The 25,899-nt window shown below is 37.3% G+C and overlaps 1 protein-coding gene across 2 annotated transcripts in view; it reads left to right on the top strand.

Moving 5' to 3' along the window:
• LMBR1 (limb development membrane protein 1) overlaps positions 1-25,899 on the top strand; it is a 72,366-nt gene that overhangs the window by 19,938 nt on the left and 26,529 nt on the right. Inside the window, exons 4-5 of one of the 2 annotated variants that reach the window (XM_071561059.1) lie at positions 1,705-1,844; positions 7,005-7,108. In XM_071561059.1, coding sequence (XP_071417160.1) covers positions 1,705-1,844; positions 7,005-7,108 — 244 coding nt within the window. The remainder of the gene's footprint in view (positions 1-1,704; positions 1,845-7,004; positions 7,109-25,899) is intronic. The other variant, XM_071561060.1, reaches the window with a different exon arrangement.

The following is a 25,899-nucleotide window of genomic DNA, read 5'->3' as shown; positions in this document are numbered from 1 at the left end:
GTGGCACTGTCATCCTCCTGGAAGGAGAACTCGTTGAATACTTTATTGTCTTGTACCCTGGGAAGGTGCCGAGTACATTGCAAGCTGTTCACTTTTAGGTGTGCATTGGTGGCGAGCTTGACAGATGTACAGAGGTGATGTAAATCTTGGGTGCACTTCTCCCAGTAGTGTCTGATACTGATACTTCATGTGAATTCAGAACACTTATTTGCCACAAAGTCTACTTTGGATCTAGAGAACAACACATACTTATATAAATGCTATGTATTAAGCATTTATTTTGCTCTTCCCTCTCAGTACAAGAACATCCCTCCTGTGCTTTTCAGACTACAGTGAAGGCTCCTCTAGATTGAATTCTTTTCATAGCACCTGTGGTGCACCCATGGTTCTGGGTTTTTCCAAAGAAAACCTTTTTCAAAGGGTGAAATTTGTCTTGTTAACTGTTATTCCCCTGCATCTGTTTTCTAATTGAGCTTTAAAATACAACAAACATACTCTGTGTTTGCACGAAGAACAATTTAAGACAAGATCAGCACTTCCATCAGAGTAATTGCATTTTGCTGAACGTGTCATCATAAATACAAAACGCTGTTTTTTCTTTCAGCCAAAGCTTTCTTGTTCCTTAAGAGTGTGCATGTTATTTTCCAGAAGGCAATAACTCTCAAATATCTGCAGACAGATTTTTCTTCACATGGCATAATTGTCAGGACTTAAGGTGGAGGGGAGGTGTGTGTGGAGAAAACCATGAGAAACTGCTGTAGCACCTTGCTGTAGTGGGTTAGGTTCCACAATTCTGGCTTAGAATAATTAAACGTCCTTATATAAATGAAAAAAAAATTCTCAGAAACTAACAACAATGGCATAAAGATATTTTTAAAAATAAAATTAGTCACTTTCTTGTCTAAGTTAAGTATTGTGTGAATGAAACATGGATTTGTAGACTGTAAGAAAAGTGAGATTTCTGTAAGCAACTTACTGATACTGCTGTTGTAGGGATGATCTATTTAAGTTAATCTTTTTTGTCATGCTATTTTTAGAATTATTTTTAATTTCATTGTAGCATTATATTCTGTACATTTTTTTTCAGAATACAGTTCTTTTTAGTGCCACAAGATGGCATTTGGTATAAGTTGTATTTGGGATCTGTAAAGAATAAGCTTAAATATTTTAAATAATTCTGGGCATTGACTTTACAGCTATGAGATGATAACTTGAATACCTGCTTTGTGAAAGAAAAGCAATTTTTTTTCAATTTGTTGTTAAAATATTTGTTTATGTATAGTTGTACTCTTTAGACATTAGAAAGCTGGGCTGCTTTTAAAAATTGTATTAAGAATATAGAAACCGTTTTGTTCTTGTGTCTGTGTGATATAAAAACTAAAAAAAAAAAAAAGACTTATGAAAAAATATGTCATGAACTCCAGTAATTTAACCTTTGTTTACATTGGAATTGAATTCATGCAAGTCCCAAGAGAGTAATTACAGTAGTTGGTAAAATCGAATTCTTTTTACTGGATTCTGTAAACTATTTGGTAATTTAAATTTGCTTTTTGGAAGTGGAATGTTGTGGAAATCCCAATTTTTTCTGCCCATTCACAGTGTAAGAATGTGTTGCCTTCAGATATTGTTTGTAGGCTAACTACTTTTTTTTCTCCTGTTCAGAGCATGTTGTTGGTAACAGTGGTACATTTCTTTAAATTTCAGGCTGTTCTTGAGCACCTTCACTCTTGCAGTTTCAGCTGGTGCAGTCCTGCTTCTACCTTTCTCAATAATCAGCAATGAGATCCTGCTTTCTTTTCCACAAAACTACTATATTCAGTGGTTAAATGGCTCACTAATTCATGGTTAGTACTCGGCATAATATAATTAAAATGGATGTCGTCATTATATGTGCACAGATGAGTTCTTATTTTCAAACTGATAACTCCATTTTCATTTAATATGCTAATTGAATTGTTAATGTGCTGTTGGCTTGGGTTTTTTTTTGCTGCTGTGTGATATTTCACAAAATTTGTCTTAACTGTTCTGTTTGTTTTTTTTAAGAATTAAGCAGACTGATGAAATTAAACCAAATTCACTGCTTTGAATATTAATGTAAATAAGAACTACTAGAAGCTAACTTTAGACATGCTATACCGACTTATTCCTTGTATGTTAATGCAAGATTCATATGCCTTTCTCTTTAAGATGATACCTGTTAAATTTGTTCTCAAAATAAAAAAAATGTTTTAAGAAACTTGCTATGAGCAGTTTGGATTAGACTTAGTTAAATTCATCTGTTAGTGATTTACTTGTAAACAGGGAAATTATGGAATATAGGTGAATTGTAGTAAAGATGTGTATTTAAATAATAGCTGGTGAAAACAGAATATTCTTTGGTATATTTGGCTGGAGAAGGTAGGTTTACTATGTGAAACTATTTGATATGAAACAAATAATTTACATGTTAACTGTGGTGTCCTTTAGACCTTATGAAGAGATAGTAATTTGGCTCTAGAGGATTTTTCTTTAAAAAATCTGTGCTTTTGCTGAATTTCTGATAAGACAGATAGCAAATTAATGAGTTTCTAGATCCCTAACTTCTTACAAGGGATGTGTGTTTTTTTGTTTTGTTTATTTTGTTGTGAAGTGAGAGGCAAGAAGTGTTTGCAGGACTTAAAGGAACAGTTGTGCACAGTGGGGATGGATGGACGATGGAAAAGGTTGTCCAGAGACACTGAGAGATCTTGGAAGTTTTCCAGAACTCATCTGGGTAAAACCCTGAGCAACCTGATTGTACCTGCAGTTTAGTTGTTTTAAGGGCAGATTAGACTATGTGACTTTAGAGGCTCTAGTTGAATTACTCTGTGATCTGTGTTGTCATACATCATGGGGGATTGCTAATTTGGTATTTCTTCTACATGGGTGGAAAAAAACTCTGCTAATTCTCATTTTTCACCTGAATTTAGCTGCTCAGACATATATATGCTTTATGCCCAAACATAACAAAATAATGGAAAATAATCCTTCCTTCTGTGTCTGAATTGTCTTTGGAAAAAGGACAAATATTTCAGTCTGAAAATTATATAATAACCACTTGAGAAATTTTCAGTCTATCAGAACTGCTGTAGTACTCAGAAAACTTGGGTGAATAAGAAAACTGCTGGAGTAAGGAGCTGTCAAAGAGGAAGGCTTTTGAATTTTCCAGTGACCCATGTTCTGATTTTAATGTGATAATCTGTGACAACTACCACTTGATGGATACACAGAATGATTTCTATTCCGTAAGTCCAATAGCCAATGGCAGGGAAGAAATTCAACATCTTGGCGTTTCCACGAGCAAGTGGGTATTGCAGAGCTTACACTGGGGGTACGTGTGACTGTGGGCGAGTTCAGCTGCTGTGATCTCCAGGAACATCAGACGAGTTCGGATCTGGGCTTGACTTTGGATCAGGAGCAGTTCCCTGGCGGGAGGGCTCCTCCCTGTGGCACTCGCTGGGTTTGCACACCCGCATCGAGCCGCTCTAAAACCTGTTCGTGTCCGGCAGGACCTCGGCGAGGTCAGTGAGAAATACAAATGCCTGGGCGAGCTTTGAGGGCTCGCAGTGCCATCACCAGCAGTCAAGCCCAGGAAATGTCGTATTTCCATGTTACTCCATCTAGCCCTCGTACTGCTTGGCAAGTGTTACCAAATGGGAAAATTTGTATTGCTTTAAAACATTTCACTTTTTTTCTGGATTTATCAATGACCACTATAATCTGAGGCACTTGAACCTGACACTAAGGGATTTTATACTATGGATTGTTGCATTATTTGTGGCATATAGAAAAGCAGAAAATATATGCCTCAAATTTTTGTAACTAGGCAGAAAGGCAGAAAAAAAAATCTACAGAAGGCAGGAAAACCTGGATCCAGTGTAAACACTCTTACCTAATTAATACATACTGAATGAAACCCAGAACTAGTCCTGGCAGCTGGTTATCCCTTGTGCTGTGTTGGATACAACCACCAGGTGGAGCTAAAATGTAATGAAACTGCCATGAGTAAGAAGGATGAGAAATTGCATAGGGTCTAATCTGTTTGGCAAAGACCGAGAGACTTTTAATTTTTATGTTTTATTACCGTGTTTTATGGGGGGCACTCTTAGGCCACTACAAATGCAAAGGAAAAAAAATTAAAATACTCTGATAGACTGCTTAAACCTTTTCTCTGTGTTGATATCTGCAAGTCTCATGCAATTTTATGATGCAGTCAGTGTAGTAGGAAATAATTCTTTTTCTGGGTCTGTTTTAATTTGATTCCTGAACTATGAAATTAGGATAAGAAATATGGAGGGCTCTGTATGTTACTTAATTGGAGGAAAGTGCATATGTCTGTCAGCAGCAGAACATCACTGCTGTTCCTTCTCATAACTTTAGGTGCATATTGTAGCTCTGTACTTTAATATTCTGTAAATGTGTTTCTTATCAGCTGCAAATGTGTAAATTTCCGGGGCTTAATTTCTTAAAAATCACCCTGAATATGCACCACTGTCCCCTCCCTTAAAATGCTCTAGGTACTATGCAGCTCCTAAGCACTGTTTTGTATTGTAAGATACATGTGTGATAGAGGTGCTGAAATTGGGACAAGCAGGTATTCAGCTTTGCATTAGGGGACTGAATGCACTGTCTGTCTTTAGTGAGAGAAAACTGCTGAAATAAGACTCCTATCCCCATCTAGGAGTACCTCTAACTCTGGTGTCTTACTTTTTAGGGGAGGAAGAAAAAAAAAGCAGACTGCCTGAGTTAATGGCCCCTCCTAAAGGCTGTTAATGACATTCTTGCTGATGTTGCTATGCCTGAATGTTTCTCGAATGGTAACAGGAGCTTCCTGGCTAAGCAAATTCAAAAGGAAAAATCCCCTTCTTTGTTAGCTGGAGTTTAGCCATCTTTAGGCAGTCTGTTTTCTTTAGCAATTGAGTGTTATATTTCACGCATCTTTGGGAATTTTCTTGTTTTGTTTTCTGTGGTGTATTTGGCTAAGTTTGGTTCCTGGTCTCCGGGTGCTGTCAATTGCTGAAGAAGTAGTTCTTTGGGTCCCCTGCCTCCCTCTTCCCCCCTCGTTTTTATTTCTCCTTCAAATTTAAATAATTTCATTTAAGGAGAAAGGAGGTACACGATAAAAGCATTTTTAAGAGGGTATAGGCGAAGGTCACTGCTAACTATTTTACATTTGGAACTAAATACAGAAATGCTCTCAATAATGAATTCCCCACACATCCAGTAAATGTCTCTTTCCTCCCCTACTCTATGCAAAATGGACAATTTCAGAGAAGAAAAGGAAGAAGCCTCTACATGGGAAGAAAGGGAAAAAATAAAGCTGTCAGTTGTCATTTTTGTATCATAAAGGATATTATTTTTTGAGTTATATTCAGGTGATATAGTCCTGCAGATTTGTGGAAACGGGTGCTTTGGGGAAGATGTGGGACTAAGCTGTTTATAAAGTAAAAGCTGTTTTTTTCAGGATGCAGAACATGTGACAGTAGTTAGACCTCTTAGCTACTAAATTACAGGTAAGCTTCTGCTTTTATAAAGAAGAAACACCACAACCTGTACAACTGCTGATAAGACGAGTGATGATGTGTTCATGTTTAGGCACCAAAAACTGGCTGTTCAGAAAGTGTTCAGCTTAGAAAATCATAATAGAGCACATTCCCTAATGGAGATAAGTTACCACTTCAGGCTGTTTTCTAAACCTATTCCCTTCCTGCAGATGTCACATGTGTCTTACAGATGTCCTAGTTGTAGTCAGTTCTTGATTTTTCATGTAGATCACAGAATGGTTGAGGTTGGAAAGACCTCTGGAAATAACCTGCTCCAAGCAGGATCAGTCAGACAGGGCTGCCCAGGGCAGTGCTTGTTCGGCTTTGAATATATTGAAGGATGGAGATTACAAAGCCTGTGGGAAGCCTGTTGCTGTTTGAGTACACTTACAGTGGAAAACATTTGGGATTTTTGTTTGTTTGTTTTTCTTATTTCCCTTTATGACTAAGTAGTTTTTCCAGTTTTCCAGTTCATGCTTGTTGCCTCTTCTCCATTCACTGGATACCCATGTGAAGATCCAACTCTGTTTTCATTTCCTCCTCCCTCATCAGACATTTTTATACATTGATAAAATCTACCTGAGTCTGCTTCTCTCTGCTCTCTATCTCTTTGTCCAGCCTGTTGAGGTTCATCAGAGTGGCAGGACAGGACACTGCTCCTCCCCTCTTGTCTCTTGAGCAGATTTGCTGGGGATGTGATCTCTCCCATTGCCCAGGTCACTGATGAAGATGTTAAACCCACCATCAACCCCTGGGGGTTTATAGATCACTGGTGACTGGATTCCAGCCGGACTTTGTCCTGCTGGTCACAGCCCTGGGAGCCCAGGAGCTGAGCCAATGTTCAGAGTCTGCTTACGTAGGCTGTACTTCTTTAGTTGGACTATGAGAGGATTTGTAGGAAATGATGTTGAAAGCCTTACTAAAGTTGAGGTAAACAACATTTACTGCTCCTCTTGCCTACTGAGCCAGTTGTCCCATTGTGGAAGGCTACTGTTGCTGTTATGGTACCTTCTGGTTTGGAGGTGACAGTGGCATTTGTGTATTGCTCATGTTAAAATAGTTTTGTTGAAGCTGGAAAAAATATGAGAGGAAAGGATAACACAGAACTTATTTTTGTGAGATTTATTGATAGTAGTAAAATACTTTAGTGTTAAAAACTTTGAAGACAGTCCCTAAAGAGCCTTCAATGGACTTCTGTGAAAATAGTCTGTGATTTCAGACATTTGCTGCTGTGTAAGTTGGTATCCAATTTTTGTTTGAAGATTATTATACAGACAAATGTATGGTTTTTGTCAATGACATGTAAATAACTGTATGCATAAAAACCCAACTTCTGTTAGCACTTGTACATGTACTACATTGTTTTATATATGAGGGGGAAATTTAATACCTTTAACTAAAGCTTAGAAACTTATAAAGTAAACTTTTTCTTATTTGTTGCAGGTTTGTGGAATCTTGCTTCTCTTTTTTCAAATCTGTGTTTGTTTGTGTTGATGCCCTTTGCGTTTTTCTTCCTGGAATCAGAAGGATTTGCTGGTTTAAAAAAGGTAGGAAAATACTGGTAAACATGGAGTAATTGCAGTGTATATTTCCCTTTTCAACCCTTGTTTCTGATGAAACTGAAATTACAGATTTTGGACAATGTGGTGGTGGGATGTTTGCTTACGCGAAGATGTTTATGAACACCTGCACACTATTGCACAAGCCATGTATGCAGTGGGAAAACCATCCTTAAAAGGCACATGTACTGAGGTCAAGAAAATGACTTAACTGTTTAGGGTTGTGGTTTTTGTTTTTGATTTTATTTTTTTGAAAATTACCTTTTTTGGGATGCTAAAAGGGGAGAAGGTTCTTAAGTACACTAGAAATAAAATAACAAGGAAAAAGAGTCTTCCTGCTAATGGGAAAGGCAATTAAATAACAGGTGACCCTGAGAAAACAAGCTTGATTTGTGAGTTTTAAAGATTACAAACATCCAAAAAAGGTTCAGTTGTAGTCAGTGTTAACAATTATGATATGTTAAGAAAACTATCTTAAATGGGTAGAGAATACCTTAAAATATTCAACTTAGTTGAATATATTTGAGAGGGCTGAGTATTTCAGTGAACGTGCAATTTGGCAAAGCAATTTTTGAACAATAGGCTGATTACAATTTTATTAATATGTGAACTAAAGAATTACAGTGAAAAATTATTATAATGGGAGGCACATCAAAATGAATTTCAAATCATAAATATCAAATAGATTAAACTGGAATGACTGTCTGGGGACCAATTGTAGCACGTTTCCATTAATCTTTATCATCCAAATGATTACAGTTTTGTTTTTAATGATACTACACATGAGGGAATTCTGCTCCCTTTGGATGACAGTTAACAGAAAGCAAAAGGTCTTGGAAAGTGCTATGAAATCTGGAAACTGAAATGAATTAAAGATGGATATAAAAGATTATGAATCATCGATGGATGGCATGTAATGTAAAGCCACAAGGGTGTAATTGTGTTCAGAAGGAAAGTGCAATTCCTGGTTTTATTGACGGGAACTGGCATGGAGGCAGCAGAGTTACTATTTCTGCTCTTGATGGAATTAGGGAACACTCTGCTGAAGTTCTGTATTCAAGCTGGGATTTTAGGGTTCACTTGAGAGAAAGCAGAGGATGGAGGAAAAAAAATAGTCCTTCAGACAGTAGTTTCTCAGTAAAATTTTAGTTTGAGAGAATAATGTGGAGAAGCAAAGACTATTCCACAGCTGACGGTACCGGGAGGTTGCACAGATTAAGCAGTACAGCTGTGTCAGAAAACACTCCTGCAGGGCCCAGACAGGGTGGTGGGTAAATGTTGTGTGGTGTCACCTGCGCTGAGTTGGTGCTGCTGCAGCTCTGCTGTGCATTGACCAAAGTCAGATGTGTCCAGGTCACTTCAATTAGGAGTTTGGATGACCAAAGTAATGCATTCAGCTTCTAAGGATTTTGGTGTTTAACTTTTTTTGTCCCTCTTGGCTGGAAAACACTCTCCTCTCTTCCTCCTTCACTTCAGGTATCTGCAGGGCTGAGAGCTTTATGCAACTCCATTTGTCCTTCCATTTTTTGTGTGGAGGCCACTCCATTTTCATTTTGACACTTAAGTATCTTGCCACTGTTAATATATATCTTTTCTTCAAAAAAACAAGTTAACTGCTTTCACTGGAGTTTGTGTCTCCTGCAATCCAACAAAGCCAAGGATTCTCTCATTAGCTTACCAGGTATAGTATCTCTGGTGCGCCCCCTTGACTGGTAGAGTTCTCTTGACTGCAAGAGATACTTTGTGTATACCAGATACATTGAACTTGCTCTTTACATGCAACTTTGATAGTTACAGAGTAACTTTCCTGTGATACTGGCTATCAGTAAATCCCATTGAAAGATAAGTAAGATGACCATTACATGTTTAAGCTCGGAAGCATTTGAAGCTCCAGATGAGATAAACCATGATCATCTGCAGATGTCAGGAAAAAGATTATTGTTGCTGCTTTAGAGTGGTCTCTCTTTTTCATTGGGTGGCTGAGATCAGATTTTAGTATTAAAGCCCATCTAGTGAAAGGGAAGTAAACTCAATTTTGGATTTTTTTTTTTAAACTTCTGTATGTTTTTGGAACATCCCAGAAGCCAAGTGTGATTCCTGGTATAAGTACTCAAGGCCTTTGTGCGATGTCTGTTCTACCTGGTTGCCCTATTTAGAAGTATCCAGAATGGATGTAGACATACTGAATTGTTTCACCAGTTCTGAGGGAGCCTTAAAGCTGCTGGTGAAGGTGCAGGAATTGTGGTTCATTTTAATGTGAGCACACCTTGTCTTTGAGTGCTTTTCGTGGAAGACAAGTGGCAGATGTCACTTGTGGACTGAGCTGATAGTTAAAATTGAATGTGCTGTTCTGTTCAGATGCTGATGCAGATCAATGATTCTATTTGTGATAATTACTATATATATATTAAAGCATTGCATCTCATAATCAAGTGATTACATGTAGGCTTTTCAGTTCTAGAATCTGTGAAGGAAGGGCATTTCTCAACCTTTTTTACTTTCTGTAGATTTTTGTTATATTTCATACCTCTTTTCTGAGAAGATTTTGAGACTATGATTAGTGTGTAGAATTCTGGTACTTTAACAAATTTGCTTGTGTAAATTTAAAAAAGAGTCGTATTTTGTCAGTCATCACATCAAACTAATGTGCCAGAGAGGTAAAACATTGTTCAAATGCTATTACTGTTCAATGGAAAAATCAGATTTCAGTGATTTCAATTTAAAAGAACATTTCATTCATTTGGCAAAACTTGCAGTGTTTAAGAGAAGAGCGAGCTACTGTAAATGTGAAGATACTCAGTAAAGAGGTTTGGCAGAGATATGTAATGTTTAATCTTTCAGTTGGGAGTTGTGAAAGCAGTTTATTCCAGATACCCAGCTCAGCTCAGAATTTGGATAAAATTGCTGCTGCAAAGGAAGCTTTTATGCAGGTCATCTTGAATTTGTCATTGAATTACCTTCGTTATAATGACTAAATAGGTCACTTGAGATTTAGGTGTGCACAGTGAAGATGTCTATTTGAATGTGTTCATATGTGAATTACTTGTTGGATTTTAATAGAAGTTCTGAAAATGAATAATTAAAAGAGGCTCATTTCTGAAATTGAACAGATTTTTTTATTTTTAATGGATGTCTTTGTTCAAATTAAATAGCAACAGTAATTTTAGTTATTATCACATATGGGCCTAACCCCTGAAGTTTTTAGCCATCTGTTTGAGTGTTTATCATAGACTGTGAGATAAAAGCTGATTTTATGCATTGACTCTAATGTGATCTTTTTACAAACTCTGGTATTTCAGATTGCTCATAGGTTACTGTTACAAGGTTTGTATAACTTCTCTTTGCCTGTTCTTGTAAGGTGGTATCGCTCCCTTAACTGTTCCAGTTTCCTGAATCAGAATGGGTTTGATTAACCATTTTCCAATTTACTATGGCTTTTTTTCTTGGCTGCTAGTATACTTTCTAAATGGCACATGGCCCCCCTTATAGACTCACTTTGATTCCCCAGGGCAACAGTTTAAAACAACCAAGGACTTGCATATTGTGCAGCGGAGAGAAATACGGAAATTAGACACTTGCCATGGATGGATGCAGTGCTGTACTGAGATTCAGACTGATTCCTTGCCTAGTTTTTAATAAAAACCCACTGTGTTAATTTGAAAAGGGCACTTGGGCCTAGGGCTGTTGACTGTGCTCTTTTAAAGAGCCATAGTGCTACTCTTTGCTCCAGTTTATTTCTGTTTAATGGCAGTTGCAGATTTCTGGTATCGGGACAATAATTATAAAACCAGTATTGGAGCTGTATGATATATGCTCATGTATGTGCCTATAGGTGTGTATGCCACATGTGTATTTATGCCCATGGACATTTTTGTGCATGCATGTGAATTAAGTTTTTCAAGACTACTGAAAGTAGTTGAAGGTCACAGTGATTTATTCTATATATATATACAGAGCTGATATATACAGAGCTATATTTTATATATATATATGATATATATGTATACAGTATATATATACACACACACTCACACAGCGATATATTACAGACCTGTTGGAGTACCTGATGTAACTTTTATCTCCTGCATCGGTATTAAAAACTGTTTTGTATCTTTCTATGTTCTCCTTGTCTTCCTTTGCAGAGTCTGTGCATAAAGTTATGGTTCTTGTTTAGATAATCTTCCAGTTCTTTGTCACTGATACACTCAGCTTCTGTAGTAGTTATGAAGCAAAGAGGTCAGCTCTGTTTCTTTGTGTCAGAAGTAAACTTGTTCTTTATCATTCCCTCCAAAAAAGAAAATTGTGATATTTGCAGTTAAGCCTCTGTAGGTCACAGTGCTGATGTGTCCATGTGTGATAACAGACTGCACAGAAAATTACATGTGTGCTGCTGTGTGAAGGAGGCAACCATTTTTTAGGAGATAATTGCTATACCTTTTCTTCACCTTTAAAACATGCTTTCTCTTAATGTAACTTCAGCAGAAATTTTTATTTTTTTTGAAGTTGATGAAAGTAGAGATGCAAGAAAATACAAATAGTGCAATTTACCACTGTGAGAAACTAGAATAACTCGGTATTGCATAACCGCAAGTGTAGAGTTTTAAAAAGGCTTTATGAAGTATTTTACCTTAATGCTGATCTTTGAACTTGAAGTCATAGCATAAAGTTTAACATGAGCGACAGCAACATCCTGACCAATTATCCAAATTATCCAGACATCCCAAAATGTTCAGAACACAACACACAAAGTCTGTGGATTAAGAGGTTAACTCCTGGAACATCAAAAGAAGTGCATGATAATAAAAACAAATAGTACAAAAATTTGAGGTAACTTCCTTGCTTAATTAATTAGGTAGACCAGGTGGAAGCGAAGAGGCCAGAGCTGGTGCTCAGAATGTCTATAAAGCTGAGCAACATGACAGCACAATGGAGGAGGAACAAAGATTTTTTTAATATACTTCTATCCTGTGTCACAGTTTGAAATTGTCCTGGTTTATGTCCCTTTTGGCAAACTTACATAAAAGTGACCCTGTACTGTATTTTATGACCAGATGACTTTTTTCCCAGTGGCTAATTTGTATCAGACCCCCATCTTAAAGAGACACAGAAATGAGTAGGAAGTCCAAGCCGGTTTGTCTCAATGAGCTTTCATTGCATGCTTTCATTATTTTTGCTCGTTTTTGCCACTGATCATCCATAAATTGTTGGAAATGAGTGATTAAGGAAGTGCTGCTTAGTGTTAGTGGCACATGCACATTCTTGGTATGTTTTTTGTGGGTGAGAGGAAATCGCGTACTGCACAAACAAAAAGGAAAACTCCTGCTGGGAACCTTTCAAGGAAATTTAACTTGCGTAATGTTTTGATCTTGGTGTTTATTACAGAAAATAAGAGTAATATTTCACCAGCTATTGTTATGTGTCAGCTAGTCTCTTCATCTGCTTGCCTTTCCTTAATAGCTCTTCCCAAATTCTCATTGAGTTTATTTTAATAAAAACACCACTTAAAAATGTAGCAGTTTTATTCTTATGCTGCAGGCAGGTGAGCTGGGCCAGTGTTCAGAGTATATATTGCGTAGTGCTTGCTACTGTATAAAGATTTGGCTGTGGTGACTGCAAAGTCCTGCCTGAATCAGCAGCTGCAGCTCAGCCTGTGCAAGAAAAAGGTGGGGTGTAGGTTCCTTTCCAAATGGTGAAATGCAGTGGCTTCTGCTCTTAAAGGCAGAGTTCTTCCCTTCCCCTCTTTCATCGGAGCATGGCTTTTAAAAATATAAGTAAAATTACTTGGGGAGAGGGTGAAAGGTTTAAACTTTGCAGAAACACTATTAACATTCTTTGAAGCTGCTTTTTCTTCTGTAAAGGCAAGGTATTGTCAGCTTGCTGAGCAACCCCAGAGTGCAGTCTTCCATCTCCTCAGTAGTTTATTTGATCCACTCTATATTTATCAATAGCAATGACTTTTCCTAGTCATGTGATTTCTAAATAAGACTGAACTAAGCTTAAGTTTCTGATGTACTGTGTTACAATGCATTGTATTTGCAAACTCTTAAGTAACTAAACAGAGTAATAAATATAGTGAAAAGTGAACCTGCTGAATTTTTTTTCTTGGTGTGTATGGAAAATCTCATTTCTGTGTTTTTCCAGCAGCTTTGCTGTTTGTAGAACTCTGGTCCAACTGTAGGTGTAGAACATTGTAAAATAGAGTGTCAATATGTGATGAAGCCAATGGAGGAAGTACATTTAAAGTTATTTTTGCAGTATTTACTTTTAGAACCTTGTTTTGCTTATCTCAAACAGTTTGAAAATGTTCCTATATGTGGCCTGAAACCTTTCCAATATAAGAATATCTCTGATTAAAAACAGTCAATTTTAAAAATTTTGCCTTGTTTTTTCTGGAAAAGGGATTTGGAGAGTGCAATAATCTTGAACCCAGTTTGCAGACCCCATTTGACTTTGCTTTATGCTTGTGTACCTCTGGCTGCAATACCCATGGGCCACTGTGTGTACCAAATAATCTTGAAGTACCCTGTTAACAGTGGATGTTTATTTGGCATTTAAGCTCATATTTATTTGTCTATAAAATCATTCAGCATGAACTGAGACTTTAGTGTTCTGATCTCTATGAAGTGTTTACTAGTATGTAACTGAATTATTATACGTTATATTACAACGCATTTACTAATTCCATTAGTGATACCAGAGTCAAAAGTTGTTTCATCAGTCACATCAAAGGCAGCTGTCTGGGTTTATGTTTTTGACATAAGCTAACATCTTATTTCAGATATGGAATCCAGTTCTTAAACTGGAGTCTTTTAAAATGACAGCACTTAAAATTTATTAGAGTTTGTTACTGTTTAGAAGCAGATCCTGATTATTCTGGGATTCTGATTTGGCAAGTAGCTTGCTCAGGGTTTTTTCCTCTCTATATTAAAATAAAAGCATGCTTAGCTGACATTAGTGCAAACCCATAATACAATCTGTAAGATGTAAGGTGCAGAGTTAAGGACTGTATTTAATGATAAATCTCACATTAAGGATGGTCCATATCCTGAACCTTCATGTGCTTCCTGCGTCCACTGAAGTCTCAGAAATGCCATGTACATGGCTAAATGTAGAATGGGTTTGTAACTGGTAATGTAGAGGACAGGCCCATCTAATATTAAATTAGAGAAGAGCATACATTAAAATGGCAGGAAAGGGAAGATGAGAAGGTTGTTAGCATGTCACATTGACAAGTGTCTGCACTAAACTCTGAAAATAGGTTAAAATGACAGCTTTACACTACCAGGTCCTTCATCTGCAGTTCTGCAGAGGAAAAAACCACTGATTTTTCCTTTACAGGTATATATCAGCAAGTTAGTCTGAAAAGCATTTTGTGAGTGTATGGCCTGCTTTTGCAAACCTGTGACCGGAGTATATAACTCTACTGTACATTAGTGTGAGATGCAAATACTTTATCTGTAAAAGTATTGTATTGAAGTCTTTTTTCTGTCCTTTGACAAAGACTGTAAGACGAAGTTCCATTGCAGACAGTAAGAACATGAAAGTTACTACAGGTAGGTGAAAAGAGGTTGTATTAGTTTTTATATTTCAAAACCTCAACTTCAGCATGCATAGTTTCTTTCTGACCTGTATGTATTTAGACATTTAGGATTCCAGGCTGTGCAGGACAGGTAAATAACATCCATATATTCCTCAGCTGAAGGTCACATCATGTTTCAATGAGAGTGAGATAAAAAGAAATTCAAGAATCAGTGGCCAGGAAAGAGAAACTTGTATCTGATGACGAATAATGGCTTAATAGGAATTTCTTGTTGTAGATTTATAAAATATTTTATAAGGTTTTATAAGACTTCTTGCTTAAGTCAGTTGGGGGCATTATATGAAAAAATCTGTCTTTTTTATTTTAGCATAAGGAGATCTGTGGTTTGTTGAACATATGTAACAGTTCTGTACCTGGGGAAAGTTGAGGGGGAAATAAGTGGATGTTGGTTGTTGCACACATTGGATCAAGATGTGATGAGATGTGATCTGTGCTCCGTTTCATTGAAGTAGTTAAATGTCAGTTGGTTGCTTCCATAAATTAGAATGTACTTCATTTAAAGAGGCCTCAGTGTAAGTTACAAAAAAATAAGGCTACCAGGAGATAAGCTGGTGGAGTTGATTTGGGATAGCTTTTCTGCACTGCCTGCCTCGCTGCCACGTCGTTAGCTGAGCCTTGCTCAGCCTTTCTGCTGTAGTGTGTGGGGCTTAGGTTATAATTGCTTTTTTTGACCAACTCTGTAATGTAGATAGAAAATCAAAATTCCTCAGGTTAGTCTGTGTTCTCAGAAAATTTTCATGTATTTGAGCTGTGGAAATTTGTAGACTAACAAGGTGAACCAAGAAGCGTTAGTAATACTGGGGTAAAATTACTGCAGAGAGAAAATCATGCGTTATTTTGAAATGTGGTTTTCTAACCACAACTTCGCTAGCACACTTTGATGAGGTGACACATTATGTGTAGGTAGAGTAGTCTGTAAACTGCATAGTTTTGGAAGCAAACACTGGAGTATTCCACCTCATCTGAGCCAGGAGTGACAGACATTGCTGAACTTTTGTGTTCTCCCCACGCCTACATCGTCCTGACCTTGCACATTTGTGCTGTATGTAGCGTGTTTGTGCTTTGTAGAATTTCCGTAGTTCTCTGCTGAAAGCCTTAATATGTAGCTGGAAGCCTGCAAGTGGAATGAGATGTGAATATGTTTTTCTGGTGCTGTCTTAGTAAATCAGTTGAGTGGAGTTTTTTTTATGTTGCAGTTTTTATTTGGTTTTAGGATAGTTTATTAGAATTCTGCATGAGCAAACTAGACATGTTAAATCCTTCTGCTACTTGTAATGTGTGCAGATGGAACAGATCCCAATGCTAACCTTGAATATCTTTGTTTATCATTGATGTAAACTGAAGTATTGTGTTCTAAAAGACAGTTTTCCTAAGACACTTCTTTTTAGGCAGAAATAAGTAGTTCTTAAGTTTTGTTTAGATGGAGCATTCTAAATGGCCCTTCTCTTTATGGTAGATGATAGCTGTGTATCTAAAAAGCCCAAGATGTATTTTTTATTTTTTTTTTCATTTTTAGGTTATAATAAAATTCGTGTAACTGTTTCATTTAAACTAGAAACATTTGCCATCCTTCGGGGAGTATTCACACATGTAGGATCCCTGAAATGGCTGTAATTCAGGGGATCTACAAGGCCCCTTTCTTTGTCAATGGAAAAAGGCAGATGCTTCTAAGAATTTGGCATGTCTGAGTCAGAGGCTTCAAGAGGCAATGTGAGCATCTTCTCATCTCAGTGTTTAAGTTCCTTTTATTAAATGGTAAGGACCATTAAGTGGATCTACTGTTTTATTGGAGGATTCAATTTGTTTTATAAAAATGTCTCGTTTATGCACGAGGAATATCTTACTAAGATTTGAGTATTTGAATATTTTTACATTGGTCTGTCTTCATTAATGTCAAGGAGTTCAGGACAAGCTAAACCTTTGACTCTGTTTTAAAATTATGCACTTTTGTTAATTTATGTAAAACTTTAAAAATACTTTACAGATTTAATATAATTCAGGGAGAAGCAAAGTTCCATATAATTTTGTATTGCTAGTGGAAAATTATATGAAAAGTGTGTGAATCATAGAAACTTTTTTCCAATAGATTTCTTTTTATTAAATTAGACTTCACTAGGCAAACACCACTTTTGACTCCCTTTCTAAAAGCAGTGAGTTTTTATTAATACTGATAACCATGCGATACTTAGACCTTTAGTCTATATTATTTATTTAGTATTACTAGAAATACTCTCCACATTCAGGATTGTTCTATATTAAGAATTGCTTACTTTGAATTGACAACACAAGGAAGGAGCTAATGCATCTGTTGTATTTGTGAGGCAGACAACTACTTCATTTACAAAACAGAGAAGGGAGAACCTATGAGTTCCTCCTGGCTTTTTTTTTTCTCTTTTTTTTTGTGTATAGCTTTTCAAAGGTTTTCCCAGCTTATTAATAGAAAATTCCAGCATTCTGTTGCTTTGATTAATTCCTAGAATTGTGCTTTCATCTTGATTTTTTTTAAGTTTAATTTTATTTTTTATTTTATTTTTAAATTATTTTTCTTTGTATTAGAACTTTAAAAGTGACCTGTGTGCTTCCACATGTCATTTGCTTTTGATTACCGTCTTCAGGTTTCTTTCCGCCAGAAATATAATCACAAATTCCAAGTCTTTTCTTTATGCTCTTGTGTTCTTCTCTTAAACCTCTGCCAAGCTGCAAAGATGTTGGAAAACATGTATTTATCTTTCTATCACGCCAGTCTAGCAGGAAAGATTCTTTCTGATCCAAAAGTAAATGATTAGAGGGAGACTCATAGTGTCAGAAATCCCACAGCTCCCATGTTGTTGTTGCAGGTGGCTTTGGAAAGTCTGGGAAACTTGGTAGGTGGAGGGAGTGGAGGGTCTAAGAGCTAATTAGTGAGGGCTGGGCTAGTGAATGGAACAGCAGAGCAAACTTGTGGGGGAAAGGGTAACGCTGGGACAGGCATCATTCACTGTGTTATCCCTTCTCCTCCAGAGGTTTGGGTTGTGTGTCAGTAGATCTGCATCTGTCCTTTTTGGGATGGGCTGCACAGGGTAGTCGTGTACATCTGACAGCTGAAGGCTGTACTTGTTTTATTCCAGCTAGTGTGTGCTTGCATTTTCTTTACTATTCTGTCCAGCTTTTCCTCATTTTAAGAAACTTTTATATATTCTGTTAAAAAATTTGGAAGGATAATATTTCTGATATACTATTTCAGTGTTAAATCTGTAAGAGTGATACCTGGATGTGGAAGAGCCAGGGGTTTGCTCTCTCCTTAAACAATTTGTATCCATGTATTTGAAATAGTGCCTTAAGTTCTAGGCAATCAATGAATCCCAGATTATCATTGTCACTGGAGTCCATGTTGTATTGGATAATTAAATAAGTACTAGGGAAAAAAGTGAAGAAAAAGCTGCTTTTTATCCCAGTTGCAAGTCTGCAAGGAGCCCATCTTGCTTCTTAGGTTATTTCACGGAGTAACTTGTATGCAATGGGGTCAACAGGAAAGTTGATGGACATGGACCCCAAAATATACTATAACATTGGGGTCTGAATACTCCTCTGAGACACTGAAGAAGAGAGCCTGAGTTTTCTTTGGCAGAGTAGTCACTCCAGTGGGTGTACTGCATCCTGGATAGATGTTGTCTTCACCAGGTTACTAAATAAAGACATCTTTTTCTTGACCTTTAGTGGAGGGATTTTCTTCATTTCCAACTTGGCAGGCATAGCTCTAATGCTTATTGGTCCATCTCTTTAGCCAGTACCCAAAGAATTCATTATGTTTTTTCCCATTGTTTTTCTCTCTCTAGTTCTTAGTTTCTCTTTGAAATTTCTGAATTTTGTTACTTACACTGTGTAACTATTAACTTCTATACAATTAAATGATTTTAGCTGCCTCCTCTTGCTGCACTGACAGATGGTAACCACTGTGAAACCATTTGAGAAAAGGTACTAAACAAGAACCAGCTGAAAGTTTCTGGGCATGCTTTATGACTGAATTTTTAGTGTTGTGTGGAAAATAAACTTTAAAATATACTTTTTGTGTTGTAATTTAAAGTGCTCATTTTCATCTTGAAATTCCCACAGACTGGGAAGATTCTTTGAGGGAAGAGGTGGTGTGGGCAAAGACAGTCTGTTCTGGTTACAGTCTGAAGTATTTGGTTCTTGAATGGTCAAGGGAACTTTTTTTCCTGATGATTTGAATCTGATGCCTGAATATATTATTTCTTGATTAAAATTTCCTTAGCTCACTCCATGAAGGTTCTGAGTCATTAGCACCTCCGTCTTTAAAATGAACTGAGTTTTCCCTCAACTGCAGCTTCTGGGTTTGACTCAGTAATTTGTGCAGTCTCATAAGGTAATGACCCCATGACTAAATATCAGTGTGCTAAATGTAGTATTTCATGCTACTTGATGCAAAATGGGTCTCCTTTACTTATTAAAAAACTTGTTTCTGCACTGCCTTGAATAGATTGGAATACAGATTGCTCCAAGTCTGGTGTCCAACCGTAGAAATGGGTGGAATGCTCGATGCTCATCTCTTCACTAATTGTGATTGGTGTTAATATATAACATCCCCAGCCTCACACCCGCCGTGGTTCTCACTGTTTTAGTGCCCCGTTTTCCCTGGCATGTTTGCGTGCATGTTTGTTGCAGTCAGCCTCGCACTGAGCAAATCTTGAGGTTACCAAGAGTCCTTTCTGTCACGTGAGAACAATGGGCCTCATGTGTACTTTAAATGTGCCATGATTGCAGAAATGTTTCCCAGGCTTTCCCCATGGGTCAGGGCATGGTGTAAAAAGTGATGTTTGCCTACCTTGCAAGAGGTCAGAATGTCCAAGCAGATCTGTGTTCAAATATTCAGCACCATAGAAACCTAGTTAGCACTCTCTGGTTTAGTGTGTAACATGTAATTTTTACTTAATTGATAATAGGGGTTTTTATTCTTTTTTTCTGCATAATTTGCAACCAAATTAAAATGTGGAATTAACAAAAGCTATTCCATATCCCACATTGGCAATGTAGCTCCAAAAATGTCTATCTTATACGAGCTAATAATATGTTCATCAAAATCATTATAGCCACGTAATGTTCCAGCAAACAAATGCTTTTCCTTTAGTTAAGGATGGAGCTTTGATTTTACCAAGAATTTTGCCTCTTGCAGAAAGTTGTTGAAAGTTTGTTGGGTTTTTTTTCAATCATTCATAAGTGTTAAAACAAAAGAACTCATGGTAAATATCTGTACATGTGTGTTAAAATCCATGTAACATTAGAAAGCATTAAAAACTAGGCTTAAATTTCTGAAGAGTAATTGTGGTTCTAATCTCAACTGGAAGAGCAAAAAATGGGCAAAAAATGGCTCAATTACTTTCATTTATGTTTCCCCAAAAAATAACAAATTGAGAGTTTCTGGCACAGGGTTGTGTCACTGCTCAGAAGATAATGGTATTACTCTCCACAGGGAGTTACCCGGAATATGGTGCATGTTTTACTTTAGCCTTGTAGAATGGCAGTTGTCAGAGTTTTCCTTTTAAACTTTCCAGAGTTTACATGGAGAGAGGAGCAGTCAAGAGGTTTCTTGCCTATGCAATGTTCTTGTTAGGAAAGACCCCTGTGCCAATTGCTGGTTATATGAGATGTCTGAAACTTTGTGGACACCAATGTCCAAACCAAGGTTGTTGTTACCTGTGCAAGGTTAATGGCAAAGCATTTTGTGTTGTTACATGTATATAATTCAAAGTAGTCACAGAATTTCAAATGGAGAAAACACCCCCAACACTTAGTCTTCATTATCAAGAAACCTTTTTCCTTATTGAAAAGGTGTAAGAAACTACCACTACACATGTTCTCTTCCACAGTAAAACCAGGCTCTAGGTGTGTGAAAAGTCTTAATGTCTTGGAAGTGGCATGAGAGTCATCCCTCAGCACAAATGTACTGGGGGAGGGAGAAATGCTTTCCTTTGTAATTATGCTTTCTGAGTTTTTTGTATGACATCTGTTATCCCTTCAGGATTGTTGTTGCCACTTGTACTTCATTGGGCTTTTCAGCTGAAGAATTCCCTTTTTTGGCCATGTGCTGTTTTTTAATATATTTTGGCTTTTTGTCATCCAGGATGACTTATCTGTGTTAATCATAATAGGAAAGAAACATTGTAAGATTTTGATGATGCCTTCCAGAGTAGCAATTAAAAATTTGTCAGAACACTTTTAGAATAATTAAAACCTTTCTTGTTAAAATTAGGCTTTTCTGGAAACATGAACCCCTAGGCCTGGTGCTCCAGGCAGCATAAGTAACTCAGGATTAGACAAAAAACTTCTGAATGTCTTGACAATTTAATTTTAAAGAATTAGAAGTGTGAGAGTCAGGTATCTCTAAAGCTGTGTAAACCACAAGATCCTTAGAATGTGTTTGTAGGGCAGCTTTTATTTGTAGTCAGGCATTGAGAGCTTCAAATGCTCTTTTCTCTTTTTTTTTTTTTTTCATTCCTCATCCCCCCTGCCCTGCCCCCCCACCCCCCCAGTTAGTGTGCAGAGAAGGTGACAGACATTACTGGGCTTTTGGCAAGTTCCAGTCTACTGGGATTGATGTGTTAAACATCTTTCCTTTAATAAAATACTTCACTTGCTTAAGTGCTCACATTAAAGAACTAGGGGGATTTTGAAAATGTGCTGTGAAACTTTGAAGTATAAAAAAAGAGGGGGAGATTGAGAGTATAATCTGTCAGTACTTTTTCCCAATTTCCTTGCTAACCAGTTTAATTACAATTTCTATTGGATTACAGTAATTTGCTTCCAAAAATTTTTGTTGGCCATATGTTTTTTCCCCCATCTTCCACAAAAGGCTAATTTTATGTGTTAAGTTGGCCTGTGAGATGCCAGACTTCTGCTTAGGGACAGCAGGGAACCACACAGGGTTTTGAATTTCAGAAGTGGCTGTTGCCTTATGGATAAGCTGAAACTCACTTGAGGAAATTGCGAGTTACTGAAGTGTTTTGTTTTCCTGTTCAGCAATTACCAAAGATGTTCTGTGCTTGTAGTGCAATGACAGTTGATGTTTTGTTCTAGATACCTTCACAGAAAAGGCTTTGAAGTGAAGCTACTAAAACTAAAAACTCTCCAGAGAGAAGTGCCATCTCATTGCAAATTGTGGAGAGGGTTTATGCTTCCTAAATGATGGCCCTAAGTAAGTCCATCCCAGGAGCAACATCCCTCCCATTTTTGGATGTACAGAGAAGTTTTGTATGAATTGAAGACCAAAAATCAGACCCTTTTCAACACTTCTACCTTTCATTTTAGTTCACATTAGTGCTGTCCTGTTCCCTTTTGCTCTTTATTTCCACTTCCAGTTCATTTCTTCCTCCTTCTTAGTGTTTATAGCCTTCCTGCCTCTCTGTATATTCCTGAGAAGCAGTAGCAACACCTGCATGTACAAAAGTGAGGAAACTTTCTGAGCCTCTTCTCTACAGCAAAAAAAATTTGTTCCTGCAATTCTTGGCTTTTTTGAGTAATCTTCAGGGAGCATCTGAAGAACTAATCATGGCTTATATTGCTTTCTGTTTCTTTGAGGATAATGTGTCCTGGGTACAGATTCAGATTTTCTAATCATTGAGTGGCAAATAATCTTTCTAATCCCAGGCTTTATTCCAGACAAGTTTTTTTTTTTGAAAGGAATACATTTCTTTCTATGTCTTCCTTCTTCCCTTATTTCTTTCCCACACAAATTTAAGCTGAAGTCACAGCAATATTCTTAGTGTAGCAGTGAGTGTATGAAAACCCCACCACCTTAACAAGTATTTTAATTTCAAAATTCAAGCTCAATTATGTTTTGTGTATTTTGGATTTTCTTTTTTTGTGGCACTGTAAAAGGTGTGAGGGGTTTTCTTTGTTACCTCTCCAACTTAAGCAGCATCTCAGCAGTAATTGGCCAAGAAAAAGTAGAGAATTTGTCTTGCTTAAAATTAATAGAAGTACTGCAGGGGTCAGCTCAGTACTGCCTGAGCTTGCTCTGCTCAGTTAGAATTGTCCTAACACTGTGTTTAGAACAACACAGTTTAGCCTGAGGAGAAGGGGAACATTTTTACATATTTCTAAATGCTGTGGTTGTGTTCATCTCCTAAGTCTACAGCATGGGAGTGTTATTTAAGGCTGTGTAGTTAATGCTGGACTGAAACCTGAGTTTGATATTTTAGTTGAGTTTGTTTTTCTTATGCCCACCCTTAATAAACTGTATAGATATTTATAGTTTGTTTCAGTCTGCATCATGTGTTTAAATTCTTATTTAAGTACTAGAACATAGAATATCTGCAAGACAGTCTTTTTTCCTCACTGGAAGTGTCCTGGTGCTTTACTGTGCTGTCCATGCTTGGTTTGGAGGCCATGTTTAAGAAGGAAGAAGTGTTTGTGTCTGAAAGATGAGATATAGAACTACTTTCTGAAAAACCTGATGCAGTCTGGTTGGTTGCATAGTGCTGTATAGACTGTCCTTGCTTGGTTGGAATGCTAACTGGAAGTAGTTTTATGTGCCTACTGTACATGTTTGTTCATATTGAACTAATTTATTAGTTCTGTGCTCAAGGCAGATCCAGTGGAGTGGACTGGGCATGAGCAATAAATGTGCTCTACAAGCTGATTTGAAATCACAGACACAGAATCACAGACTATTCTGAGTTGGAAGGGACCCACAGGATCATCGAGTCCAACTCTTAAGTCAATGGCCCACACAGGGGAATGAACCCATGACCTTGGCATTATTAAAACCAAGTTTTAACCAACTGAGCTAATCTCAGGGTCGTCCAGTTTTACCTGGGATTTTTGCTGATTTTGAAGATGGGAGACTCTAGTGCTCCTTTTCACATACATACAACATATGTGAGGGGTAAATGAATTCAAAAAGTGCAACAGGTATTGTGTGAAATAGAAGTGACAGTGTTTTCTGTGCCATGAAAATCTGCCAGAACGTTTGGTTTGTCTAAGAAATCTGCGTAATATAATGGGGCTGTATGAGAGAAGTGCAATGACTCAAAGAAGAAATGTTAAGCCAAAACCAAAATGTCAGGGAAGACATTTTTGCTCAGGAAAAAAAGAAAAACAATTGAATTTATAGGTTTATTTGGATAGCTTTTCTTTATTGAAATAAAATGCAACATTGCTTGTATTTACTTGTATCTTTCTACAAAAGTATAGGTTTCTGCCCAGGTCTTAAATTAGTGATGTTACTAATGACAGTGTTGGAGCTATAGATTTGTCACCTGAGCAGGCAAGACTACCCTCAGGAAAGGTAAGGAGTAGTAAGGGTGTCTAAGTCTCATTTCTCACTACTCTTTTACCCTGAGTGTGCCTGAGCACCAGCACAGTTGCCCAGAGAGGTTTTGAAGTCTCTGAGCTTGGAACTACTCAAAAAAACCCCACTTGGACACGGTCCTGGGCAGTCAGCTCCAGGAGGAGGCCCTGTTTGAGCACAGGGGTGGACCAGGTGACCTTCAGAAGTCCTTGCCCACCTCAGCCACCCTGTGATTCTCCAGAGGTTTTCTCTGTGTCAGTGTGTGCAGGGGGGGAAATTCTGTACCTTTTATTCCTTACTAGCAGCTATTTGGCAGGTACACTGATGTATGGGAGTATGAACTAATGTGCCTGGAACATTAATGTTTTCATGGGGCACAGTCTTATGGGTGCCTAGTTGAGATTAAAGGTATTTACCTGTATGCCTTAAGTGTCTTAATGATTTTTTCCTTTTTTAAAATCCTGGACTGTTACCAGGTTTTCATTAGTGTCTGTGACAAAATATCTCTAGTCGCTTCACTGAAGTTCTTGAAATATTATTTTACTATTTTAAGATGATCATCAGTGTGTGAATCTCTGTGTGTATGTTTGTGTGTGCTGCACTATGAACATTGTCCTGCCCTTGGGGTGAGCTGTCAGTCCTGCTTTTCAGTAAGCATGAGACTGACTGCAGTATTGCTGGGGTATCACACATGTCAAGATAGGTGTAACTGGTGAGAGCAGAAGGAGATTGATCCAATTTTTCAAGAGTTAAAGATAAATCAAATCATGGAAACAAAAAAATGAGGAGGGCTCACTGGGCTTTTTGAAGAATCTGTTGCTGTGAAAGTTGGAGTCAGAGAGGTTGAGATTTGTGCATGTGTCTCATAGTAAGAAAGGAAGGAATCCACTTGCTATGGTGGAGACCTTCAGAAGCCCAGGAAATAACTTTATATTTCCCTCTGCTTGGAAAGCAAAGAAGTCTTCAGGTTTCTTGGAAAGCTTGAAGCAGATCTTGGTGCATGCATCCATGAATGTTTTGGATTCTCTTTAACCCTGTGTCTTTCTTCTGCTGTAAAGTAAAGGCTCTCTATCAGTGCTCAGTACCTGGACTGTAATCTGTTGGTTTCCTGGTAATTTAGCGCTCAAGTTCAAAACTTGAAACATGTGGCTGTTTAATCTTTGTGTACATGGATTTGCCTTTGATGCTCACCTTCAAAATCATGGAAGACTGAGAGCTAGTTTGTGAGCACTACAAAAATAACATTTTAACAATTTTAACAAACTCAAAGCTGCTTTTCTTGCATTCAAAATATGTTACAGGTGTAAAACCACATTCTATGCTGCTTTAATTTGAAATTTGGTTGTTTGAGATTATTTATGGATTTTTACACTTTACCTTAAGGGGAATTTTGTGAAGGTCTCTATTTTCTTTTGTGCCACCTTAGCTGTTCTGCAGAGGACTGGTGGAGGAAAGGAATTGGTGTGCTATAAGAGATTAGTGCTTTGTGGTTGGATGTGGTGATTACCTAGGGAGCATAATTTTCAGGGTAAATATCGTGTAAAAATTACCCTGTTAGTTAAGCAGGGAGGGAAGATGTGACAAAAATAAAGTAAAACAAATTTTCTGCTTTTAACTACCAAGCAATCTTTGCACTGAAATATTCCTAAGCTGGGGTGAACCTGTGTGAGAAACAAGAGTTGGGTTTGCTTGTGGAGCACTGTAGTGCCAAACAAAGAAAAATGAAATTATTATTTGAACATCAATCTAATGGTCTCTTCATGGCCTGGATGCCTGAAGAAAGTGTCCCAGTGACTCTATTGCTCAAAATTAGTTAAATTGTTGACAGAAATACCAGCAAAAAGTACGATTTTTTGTGTTATTTGGTATATTTGTATTTGCAAATCCAACACT

Source organism: Pithys albifrons, chromosome 7 (genome assembly GCF_047495875.1).
Source record: "Pithys albifrons albifrons isolate INPA30051 chromosome 7, PitAlb_v1, whole genome shotgun sequence".
Classification (NCBI taxonomy): Eukaryota; Metazoa; Chordata; class Aves; order Passeriformes; family Thamnophilidae; genus Pithys; species Pithys albifrons.
The sequence above is the reverse complement of the archived record's forward strand: the minus strand, read 5'-3'. Positions and strand labels throughout refer to the sequence as shown.